Source organism: Athene noctua, chromosome 18 (assembly GCF_965140245.1).
Source record: "Athene noctua chromosome 18, bAthNoc1.hap1.1, whole genome shotgun sequence".
Classification (NCBI taxonomy): domain Eukaryota; kingdom Metazoa; phylum Chordata; class Aves; order Strigiformes; family Strigidae; genus Athene; species Athene noctua.
This window is the reverse complement of record NC_134054.1, coordinates 6135296-6145000: the sequence shown is the minus strand read 5'-3', so window position 1 is coordinate 6145000 and position 9705 is coordinate 6135296. Positions and strand designations below refer to the sequence as shown.

The 9705-nt window shown below is 56.2% G+C and overlaps 1 protein-coding gene across 2 annotated transcripts; it reads right to left on the bottom strand.

Annotated features, from left to right (window-relative positions):
- Positions 1-7697: 7697 nt before the first annotated feature.
- On the bottom strand, positions 7698-9705 carry LOC141967865 (phosphoribosyl pyrophosphate synthase-associated protein 1-like). Of its 2 annotated transcripts, XM_074922065.1 has the most exons (3): positions 9419-9705; positions 8573-8719; positions 7698-7898 (listed from the first exon to the last, which is right to left on the bottom strand). In XM_074922065.1, exons 1-3 carry the CDS (start codon positions 9485-9487, stop codon positions 7740-7742), a joined length of 375 nt encoding a protein of 124 aa, XP_074778166.1. In that variant the 5' UTR covers positions 9488-9705; the 3' UTR covers positions 7698-7739. The 2 variants fall into 2 exon arrangements, 1 of the variants encoding a protein (XP_074778166.1); XR_012634774.1 differs by having other exon boundaries at positions 7787-7898; positions 7997-9705.

Sequence of the window (9705 nt, the reverse complement as noted above, 5' to 3'; positions counted from 1 at the left end):
GTAGGCGCAGCTTCTCAAGCTCAGCGTGGTCTGACTTGGTGACTTCCAGCTGGGCCACCTGCTGCTTCAGGGTGGCACAGAGGTGGCTGAGCTGCCCGATCTGGCGGAGAGCCTCCACCGTCTCTGCGTAGCGGTCGGGGACACTGCTGGAGCCCGAGGACCCGCAGGGCACGGGAGGCTCTTGTGAAGGGGACGTGGCCCTGGGATCAGCGTCAAGGGGGATCTCTAGCCCCTGGGATGTGGGCAAGGTCCCCACCGCCGGGTGGCCTGTCCAGGCAAGCTGTGTGGTGGATAAAGCCTTGCCTTCCTCCTTGGGACTTGTATCATCCATCTGTGTCCCCAGAGCATCAAGGATCGCTTCACCAGGGATTTTCTCAGCACCAGAAAGGCTGGAGTCCATGCAGAAGGGGCTTGGCTGAACCCCTGCTCCTCCTCCTTGGGTCCCTGGAGGTGTTGGCTGCACCCCTGGGATGGTGGTTTGGGTGCTGGGGGCCCCTCTCTGCACCCCTGCGGTGGTGGTTTGGGTGCTCGGGATCTCTGGCTGCACCCCTGGCGTGGTGGTTTGGGTGCTGGGGGCCCCTGGCTGCACCCCTGGCGCGGTGGTTTGGGTGCTGGGGGCCCCTGGCTGCACCCCTGGCGCGGTGGTTTGGGTGCTGGGGGCCCCTGGCTGCACCCCTGGCGCGGTGGTTTGGGTGCTGGGGGCCCCTGGCTGCACCCCTGGGGGCGTGGTTTGGGTGCTGGGGGCCCCTGGCTGCACCCCTGGGGGGGTGGTTTGGGTGCTGGGGGCCCCTGCCTGCACCCCTGGAGTGGAGATCTGGGTGTCAGGGGCCCCTGACTCTGTCCCCAGTTTGGTCGTCTTGATGCCAGGGGATTCTGTCTGTGTCCCCACGGTGGTGGCACGGGCATCAGAAGTCTTTTTCTCGTCTGAGGAAGTGCCTGCCCCCTTCTCAGTGGCCACTGGTGCTCTCTGTGTCCCCAGGGAGCCAGGCTGTGTCTCTGGAGTCCCCTTGCTTGTCCCTTTGCTGGTCCTGGGTACAGGCTGTGTCCCTGGTCCCTTCAGTCCCAGCACTGAGCTTGCCCCGTGCGGGGTGTCCATGTCTGCAGTGGGAGGCTCGGCGGGGACAGCCTGACCTGCACTGCCATCCTGGGAAGAGGAGGCAAAGGGCAGCAGGTTTATGGGCAGAAGTGCAGCAGCAAGGGCCACCCGCCCTGTCCCCAAACCCCCCAGCTCATGGAGCCAAACTCAAGTACCCCAAAGGCAGAGACTGCCCAGCCCACAGAGACCCCAGAGCACCCACAGCCACCCGGCCCCTCCCCAGCCTCCTTATAGTCCTTTGGCCACATCTGTGCCTGCAGAGTCATTTTAGCAGCCGATCCAGAGGATCCGCAAAGCCCCTGCTGATGCCACCTGACACAACAGCAAGGCATTTTCCTCTCCAGCCATGGGATTCTGTACTCCAGAGCTGCTAGACTAGACCCACTTCCCAGTCTAATGGGCTGCATCTTCCTTTCAGGAGCAGCAGCCCCAGGTAGGATTTGGAAACCATCTCATGGTGGGGTTCACCCCAGAATGTCCCTCCGCTGTCCCCAGCTCCCACCCACCAGCTCCAGAGAGACTATGAGGGCAGGGAGCCATGGTCCTGCCCAACGTTGAGCAAGGACAGGGGGCTGTGCGGCCACTCCAGGGTTTTGGGTACTCGCTTGCCCAACAGAGGGGCTGTCGGGGGCTGTCAGTGGCATAGACGATGAGGAGGTCTCTGTTGGGGCAGCCAAAGAGCTGCCCTGGCTCTGCCAGTGCCAGGTCCTGCCTCCCGGCGGGATGCACAAGGAAGACAAGTGCTGAGTAAACCTCCGCTGAGGGCCCGGGGTGCGCAGCAGCTGGAGGCGCTGGGGGCTGCGGTCCTGCTCAGTCCTGCTCCCACAGCTGGGATGCCCCAGCACTCACCACCGACAGACCTCGACCTTCTCCTTCTCCTCCTCCTTCTCCTACTCCTCCTGCTTTGCTGCCCACCAGGCAATCCTCCAGCACCTCCCAGCGCACCATGTTGCTCACCTCCTCCGGGGCCGGGTAGAGGCTCAGCCTTTCCTTCAGATTTTGCTGGGGAAAAAAGGGATCGGAGGGTCAACCCTGGCCACGTAGCCAGGTGGGGTGGGACCCACAGGAGCACTGACCCCCCCCGGGCCCATGACTTGACACGGAGGGACTGCGTGCACTGGTGCCTCGGGGATGCAGCTGCCTCCATCCTGGAGCAGGATCCGGGTGTGCGTGGGGCCGTACCACGTCACTGTCCAACGCTGTCTGGTCACGGAGGGCCGGCAGCTGGCCGGCAGCATCCTGGAGATTCCCCTGGAGTGGGACAAGGAGAGGGATGGCAGCCCGGACACAGGAGCGGGATTTAAAAGGAGCATCCAGGAATCAACTTGGGCACAGGACAGAGGGATGCCAGGCAGGGCTGTGGCTGTGTTGCATCAGTAGATCTTTATCTCCACTCCTTCTCAGCACCCATGTTTCTTTTTTTACAGCTGTTCAAAAATGTCTTAGCTTCTCTTTGGTTGGTGCATGCAGTCACCTCTTCAGCCTTGGGACACCCTTCTTGCTCTTCCCTCCTGGCACCCTTGACACCCAAGGGCCGCGGGGCAGGGGCAGCAGGGTGACACAGGGGCAGGGAGGGGGGTGAGGGCCCAGCTGCCTCCCGGGGACAGTGGCAGCAGCTCACCATGCCAAGCGTCTCCTGGATCGTCCGGATGTCCTCTTCCATGCGGGACTGCGCCGCCTTCGTCCTGCCGATCTCCTCGAGGAGATCCTGGGAAAGAGCTATGGCCTGAGAGAGGGGGGTGGCAGGGGTGAGTCCTGGGGGCACTGCGGGCAGCACTTACCATTCATCACGCCTTCAGCAGCTCCCCAGAGACCCCCCCACCCCTGCCCAAGGGGCGTCCACTGTACAGCCCGATTCAGCAGGGACCGATCCATCCCCGCCTGTCCACGTCGGCCGATTCAAAGGGCAAAGAGCTGCTGCCATCCTGTCAACCGCAGCCTGGCCTGGGAGGGCACCGGCAATCGCCGCTAACAAAGCGAGGAGTGATCAAGCAGGGGCCTGCCCCGGGGAGGGTGAGCTCACCCGGTCGGGAAACTCTCCCTGCTGCCTTCTTCCTACGTGTCCCAGCCTCAGCAGGATCCAGCCCTGCAGTGCTGAAGGTGGCCATTTCCTTGAACCTGAGCTTATTTCTTCCCACTGGGGATGTGCACGGCTGCAAGTGGCTCAGCACTGTGCAGGATGAGGCCCCTCTCCATCCCCACCAGTGCTGGGTTTAGTGCTTGGGCGAGCCAAGGGGATTTAGGGTGGGAGATGAGGCCCAGGAGATGCTGATGGAGCCTCTCAGCTGCCTGAGGAGCAGAGGTGGTACCCAGCTGTGGGTCAGGAGTAGGGAAGGAAGGGATGGATAGTGGTGGGGCAGGACCTCCACAGGTGCTGAGCTTCTGACTGGTGGAGCTGAGGGCACCGGGTGCTGTATTGGACCAACAACTTGATGGAAACTTGGGGAGAACCCAGAGCAACTGGAGCAGCATTTCAGCCCCAGCACTTTCTCCCCAAAACTCCATCCCTTTCCCACAGTGAAGCTCCACACACCACCTCGAGCTTAGGCTTAAACCAGACCTAAGGGCAGACAATGGTGGTGCAGACCCCAGAGGAGGGGGTGTCTCGGGGGGGCACCCAGGGAACTGGGAGTAGCCTCTACCTTGGAGATGCTGCTCTTGTTCTCTTCAATCTTTGTTTTCATCTGTCCCATGTCGGCAGCCGTGGAGGCATCACATGGGGTGCTCACGGTCCCCTGCAGCGGGTCCCTCGAGGGGGTCAGCAGCTCTGTGCCTGGGCCTCTGCCCTGTGCCCCTTCTGCTCTGAGGGGTGCCTCGGGGGGCTGATCGCACCCCAGGGCAGGCAGGTCCTCCAGGCCCAGGTGCCCCAGCACAGCCTGCAGCAGGCTGTACAGCGCCGTGAAGTTGACGGCCCCGACCTCGGGCGTCCCGATGGCGACGTCCAGCAGCTGGGACAGGCTGAGCGGGGCCATGGCTGCTGCCCTGCCCAAAAACACGAAGCCTCACCTAGGGGGGACACACAGCACTCCTTTTGCCTGGAGGGGACCTGGGCAGGTGGGAGGGATGGGCAGCCGGCAGCCGCCCGCCTCCTCCTCACCACAGAAAGTGGCCGAAGCAGCGGGTGACCCGGTGACCCCCCGAGGGCAGGGCTGTCTGGGGGAGAGGGGGGGTGTCTCCTTCCTCGGCCACCCCCAGCCCCATACCCGGCTCTGCCTCACCCCCAGCGCCCCGAACCGCCCGGGCCCCCCGCCCCGCCAACCTCTGCCCCCCGCCAACCTCTGCGCTCTGCCGCCAAGCTGCGCTCCCCTAGCCCCTACCCTCACCCTGAGCCCGCCCCTCCCCTCTTCTTATTGGCCAGCAGCCGCCGCTGCCCACCGTCCATTGGCCGAGCCCGCTGCCCACGTGCCCGTGTTTCCATGGCAGGACACAGCAGCGCCTCCCGTTGCTAGGCGACGCGGCGGCCCCGGCGGCGGGCAGGGCCCAGGCTCCCCGCTGCCTTCTCCGCGGCAATAACCCAAAATGCAAACGATGACGGCTAATTTTGACGCAGCTCCCTGCAGCCCGTGGCTGCGCCATGCACAGAGACCGTCCTGCCCGTCCGGCACCCTGCTCCCCCCGGAAAATCTCCCAGACAAGCCCAGTCCCGGCAAGGAAGCACCTCCGTTTATTTATTGGTTATCAAAAGCATGACAGATTTCACCCTCTCCCTCAGACGCGGGAATGGTGGAAGGCTGCTGCTGATTGCATCGACACCGCCCCTTGCAGCAAAGTAAAGGGCCGTGTAAGCGGGAAAAAAGAAACGCAGCTAAACACAGGCACCCAGACAGCCCCAGCAAGTGTTCAAACACTGGGAAAAATCTTCGAGCCTGAGGGATCCATCGAAGGACTTACAAAAATAATCAACAAGAATTTCTTTTCCCTTAGAAACCTCCGGCTCAGACCATCACAGGGTCAGAGCACCCCCTTGGCTGAGGCACTCAAAGACCATTTCCAAGAAAGGATGAGGGTGGGCAGGCAGGAAGCGGAACAGACACCTCGTGTTTTTAAATGACACCCGATACCTGTTTTCAGACATTAAAATCAAAGCATCTAGATCTGCTCTGTATTCTTCTTTTTTCAGACTGGGAGGACTAAATTCCAAGAGGGAGTAGAAAGATTAACAGATGGGAACAAGATGCACAGAGGCAAGAAGCAAACCCTCCTCTGAGTGCCCCTCTTACCTCCAAGTCAGCGTCAGACCTGCAGGCTCAGGAGTGCGAAAGCTACACCCAGGGGCTGCTCAAGCTGTCTAGACAGCACTCGGGACTGGCAGGAAAAGATGTAAGACCCCCTAAAAGAGCACAGGCTCCATCAGCACAGCGGCGCAGCAACAGCAAGGGGAGGATCTTGGGGCTGGAGAGAAAATGCTGGTTTGATGCTGATGGGACAGCAACCTAGGTCTGGGCTGGTCAGGTCGGGCAGATGCTGTGTCCCCAACCCATATCCCGCTGCCACCCTTATGGGCCCAGGGAATACAGGGTACCAGTTTTCCTAAAGCAGTTAAGGATTTTGAGATGTGAACATCTCCTGGCTTCAGTTTAGCCAACTGCTTTTTTGGCTTCTAGTCAGGGTAAGGTTTGAAGCAAAGCCTGAGAATAATTCAGGTTGTGGTCCCAAGCATAACTCTCTGCACGCCTGTGCTGTGGTTTCAGTTTCCACACAAATACAGCCCAGTACAAGCAAGCCTGACTGGGGCAAGAGCACTCAGCAAGCCCTGGCCGTGCTTCTGGCCGGTCTGACAAGCAGTTTGAGGGGAGAAAAGAGCAACACTGCTCACAGTGTAAGCCAACGTTAAAAGTGTGAAGAGTATGATCCAGTACTGGCTCCGAACAAGGGGACATGCAGACACCTGCAAGGGCTTCACACACTTCAGCACAGAACTGTGTTCCTCCACCCAGCTGAGGACCCACGCTGTGGTCACAAAGTACAGCTGTGATTTGTTCACAGTGCTTTGAAAACGCAGGAAAACAATCAACAGCATCAAGAGCTCATTCAGCCCCAAGCATCCCTCATGGGATCAGGCTCGGAGGTTTAACCCATGCTGGATACTGGAGATGACCCAAGAGCTCTGGGCTTCTGTGTACCCTCACCAGCTACGAGACAAGGCGCTATGCTGCAGAACCAGCTCCCCCAGGCCGAGGCACGCTTGTGTGCCCAGTGTTCAAGGCTTGTCCTTCTCCCAGAGTCGCTGCCTGCTCCTTGGCACTGCGCACACTTTAGATGCTGGAGTGGAAGAGAAGGATGTAGGCAGAAGTTGAAGGATAAGCAAAAAGAAAACAACTGCCTGCTAGAGACAGCCCGTTAGCAGCAGTGCTCTTTTAAAGCTACTGCCTCCAAGCAGGATTTGTTCCACACATCAGCCGGCTACAAAGTGGCATACATTTTACTGAAGTGTGTTTGTCAGCCTCATCAAGGGGGAAGATCACAGTTTGGGAATTTATCCTTGTTTCATCCTGGAGATGAAAGCTTTCACAAGCACCTTGTGCAACTTTCTCAAGTGCCCCTCCAGCCAAGGATTAGTGTCACTCAAGAAAGGAGCAAGCAGCGAGTCCTGCTTCCCCATGGAAGCTCCAAGTGAGCCTGGTGACAGCAACAGCCCCACGGTACAGACAGAGCAGCTGTTCGGGGGGTACAAGGTTCAGGGCAACCACCAAAAATGAAAAATTCTATGCTTTTTGTTGCAGGTTCAGTGTTAGTGTTTTGGAGAGCACAGCTGCATTAGAGGCAGATATTGTTCCAACTCCCCTTCCCCGTGAGAGTGCCACAATTCATCAGCTCCATGCTACTCCAGAAACTGCGCCTTGTTTTGCAGTGCAGACAAGTTTCAAGTGAGGACTTAAGACTCTCATGTGACTTGCCACTGAAGAACAATAATGATCCAAGGCTCGTAAAATGAAAAGGCCAGCACATTAACTAGCACCCCTTGCCCTGCTGGGAGACACATGTGAGCTTGTTCCCAGAGCCCCGACACAAGGATGTGAGCAGCCCTGCGAATGGGTTGCCCTAAACTGCCCTGTCTGGATATTCCGCTAACTTAGTTCTGATGAAAGTCCTTGCTATGCTGTGCAGGAGATGAGAGGCCACTCGGTTGGCAAGGAGCTGCTCTGCTGATCAGCCCTGCCAGCAGCGAGCAGTCCTGCCCAGCTGTCTGAATAAAGCACTCCCTTCTGCGCTCTCTCAGGCGAGTCACAGTCAGAAACAGAAACCCAAAGGCTGTCTCCTCTTGCTGCCCACACGCAGCAATGAGCAGTCTCTATTCCCTTCTCATAAGCTGACAGCTACTTCTTTTTGCTTTGCTTTCCACCCCTATAGGGCAAGAGATAACAACTAAAAAAAAAAAAAAAAAGAGGAACTTAAAAATTCAACACCACCTCATTTCTCCATCTCTCTCACGATATAATCCTCCCCACTGCCAGTGGCCTCTTCTGTTCACCTGTAAAGTGCTGGCCAGGTTGATGTTTTCTATTAGATCTCATGGCTCAAGACTGAAAACCTTCACGCTCCTACAAGAATAAACTGTTGTGTTATGCCTATAATTTATGGTATTGCCATTTCATGCGTATTTCCTTCTCTTGTGGAAGCCGGGACGGGGGCAGCGCCAGGTCTAGTCATCGACAGTGATGTTGCGAAAGAGATAGGCCATGGACTCGCCATTGTGGATTCGTCGGATGGCTTCAGAGAGAATCAAACTGATATCCACCGTCTTTATCTTGGGGCACTGCAGCTTCTGTACCTCGTGAGGAACTGTGTTGGTCACTACCACCTATGGAGTGACAAAAAGAAAAGATGGTTAGCTGTGCTGCTGATACGCTTGCTCTCACTGAACAGCCACCCTAGATTAACTCCACGAGAGGTGTGTACCTGCTGTTTCCCAGTTCAGGGGGAGAAATCCTTGTACGTTAGGAACAAAAGATGAAAATAAATGGTCTCCCCCACATGACAGTCAATCTGTTGAGGGGCCCGGCGTAACCAGCACTCTACAACAGCCACCTCCACACAGGCTGACGGGTGCGTTTAGAGCGCAGGATCTGACATGTTTGTTCCTAAGGGCGAGGTTTGAAATCTTATCCTCTTAAGGCATCCAACAGCTCGTCATCAGCTGGGGGAGAGGGGCAGGTAGAAGGTCTGTGCAGTGAGAAAGCGATCACATGCACTCAGCTGTGGGAAGGGAAGTGTCCAGGCAGGGATGACTAATATCTGTGCATTAAGGAGAAAATATACACAGAGAAGCATGATCTGAACACGTATTAATCACACACGCTTTTTTTTTTTTTTTTTCAGTGAAGAACCAGCTAACTGAAAGCATCTGATGAAACCAGTCGTTTCAGAGATGAGCTACGTGGCAGGGGAAGAACATCAGTTTGTGGGTTTTGGTGCCTTAAATCAACCCAGTTACCAGAGCCAGCCCTTCCCCAGCAGCCCAGAAAGCAGATGCACCTCATCGATGGAGGATTCCTCTATGAGACGGGGGGCATCTGCTGACAGGAGCCCGTGAGTAGCCATCACAAAAATCTTGTAGGCTCCACGCTCTTTCAGGAACTCTGCAGCAGCTACAAAGCTTTCCACATCATCGATGATGTCATCCTGAGAAGAGACAGAAATAACATCAAAACCAGAAGTTTATTGTGCCTGCAGGGCAGGAGTGGATCCGCAAGGTACTGCAGCTTTGGCCACAAACACAGCCAAAAAGAATATAATCTCTGGCTACTTCAGCTGCTGTTGAGATTCAAGCACAGCCACGTGCACAACTTAAATCTGTGGACACCATTTCCCTAATTTACACACCCTTTTGCTAGTGTGCAGAACAAATATTGTGTCTTGGAAACAAATTAGTCCCTGCACATGCTCACAGGCAAACAGAGCTTATCTTCAGCAAGCGTTTTTGGTTTTTTTTCCACAGTGATAGTAGCTGCATGTTGATTACTTATACTGCAGCATGGCACAGCATGTAAGAAAAGCTCAGCGAGTACTTTGGTTGGTTGGCGTTTTTTTTAAATACTTCAGGAGATTTCTCTGCATGTCCTGGATTTGTTGAGTATTTGCACACATCTGGTATTTGTAGATTCAAGGGAGCAAGGAGATTTCAGGGCTTAAAGCACTGAAATACAAAGGATTTTCAGTGAAAGCTGAAGTAACCAAAGCCACCAGCAAAACTGGAAAAAACAGTGGTGACAATCCTGTTACCACCCCTACATGAGCAGTCCCTCCTACCCTCTGGGATAAAGCAGCTCAAGGAAAGATGCTGGGAGGAAGCCACCCCCCTCCTCTCCATCACACTCATACCACAACGATGGCAATTCTTCCTCCAACGTCTCCAACCACAGTTATTGGCGGTTTCTCCTTGGCCATCATCACTAAAGAAGAAAAAAAAAAAAGCCCAGGTCAGTTAGCCTTGAGTCAAACCACAACAGCTTCACCACACAAGAGGCCCTTAACTGTGTCTTACTGGTGCACAGATACAGGCACGTGCTTTCCATTATCCTGACACCCACCTAAGTGGGGAACCACTCGTTTAACCATTGTTTTCCTCCTTAAATGAATAGCACTGCTGCATGAAAGATGAAACTCAG